This window comes from Apis dorsata, unplaced genomic scaffold, assembly GCF_000469605.1.
Source record: "Apis dorsata unplaced genomic scaffold, Apis dorsata 1.3 scaffold_108, whole genome shotgun sequence".
Taxonomy (NCBI): Eukaryota; Metazoa; Arthropoda; class Insecta; order Hymenoptera; family Apidae; genus Apis; species Apis dorsata.
The window spans coordinates 58318-58754 of NW_006263404.1; the positions used below are offsets into that span (position 1 = coordinate 58318).

A 437-nucleotide genomic window follows, 5' to 3' on the forward strand; every position below is an offset into this window, starting at 1 on the left:
ACGCATTCACGCATTCATTCAAATTCACAAGCTCGAATTCTTACTCGCACTGCCCTTTATCATGTAACATGTTTCCTGTGTGTGCGTGTAGTAAAGTTCGCGATTCATCCAATTTTCGAGTTTCTCCATACCATCTTCTAACCGACTTATCTAGTACAGACAGAACTCATAGGTGTGAAATGTGAACGCTAGATTACAATATAATAATCGTACGCAATTCGAAATTCGAATGTCGATCGGTGGACTCGATCGATGTCCTCATAGCTGGTACCATTTCTTGTCCTTGTATTTGAGCATCAATCCGTGGGCAGACTGCGAGAAGCTCTCGGCTTCCGACATCATCCGCGCCGTTCTCTCCTCGAGTTGCGACAGCTTCTCGCCGCGTTCCAGCACCATTTGATGGGCCAAGTTCACCTCGCCCGTGGCTGTCGTCACGC

The 437-nt window shown here is 47.4% G+C and overlaps 1 protein-coding gene across 8 annotated transcripts in view; it reads right to left on the bottom strand.

The window, feature by feature from the left end:
- Window positions 1–355: 355 nt before the first annotated feature.
- The window catches only part of LOC102672974 (syntaxin-binding protein 5), a 32016-nt gene continuing 31934 nt past the window's right edge, over window positions 356–437 (bottom strand). For all 8 annotated transcript variants that reach the window (XM_031508859.1, XM_031508860.1, XM_031508858.1 and 5 more), the window contains one exon: window positions 356–437. In XM_031508859.1, the coding sequence (XP_031364719.1) occupies window positions 432–437 (6 nt within the window). In that variant the 3' untranslated portion in view covers window positions 356–431.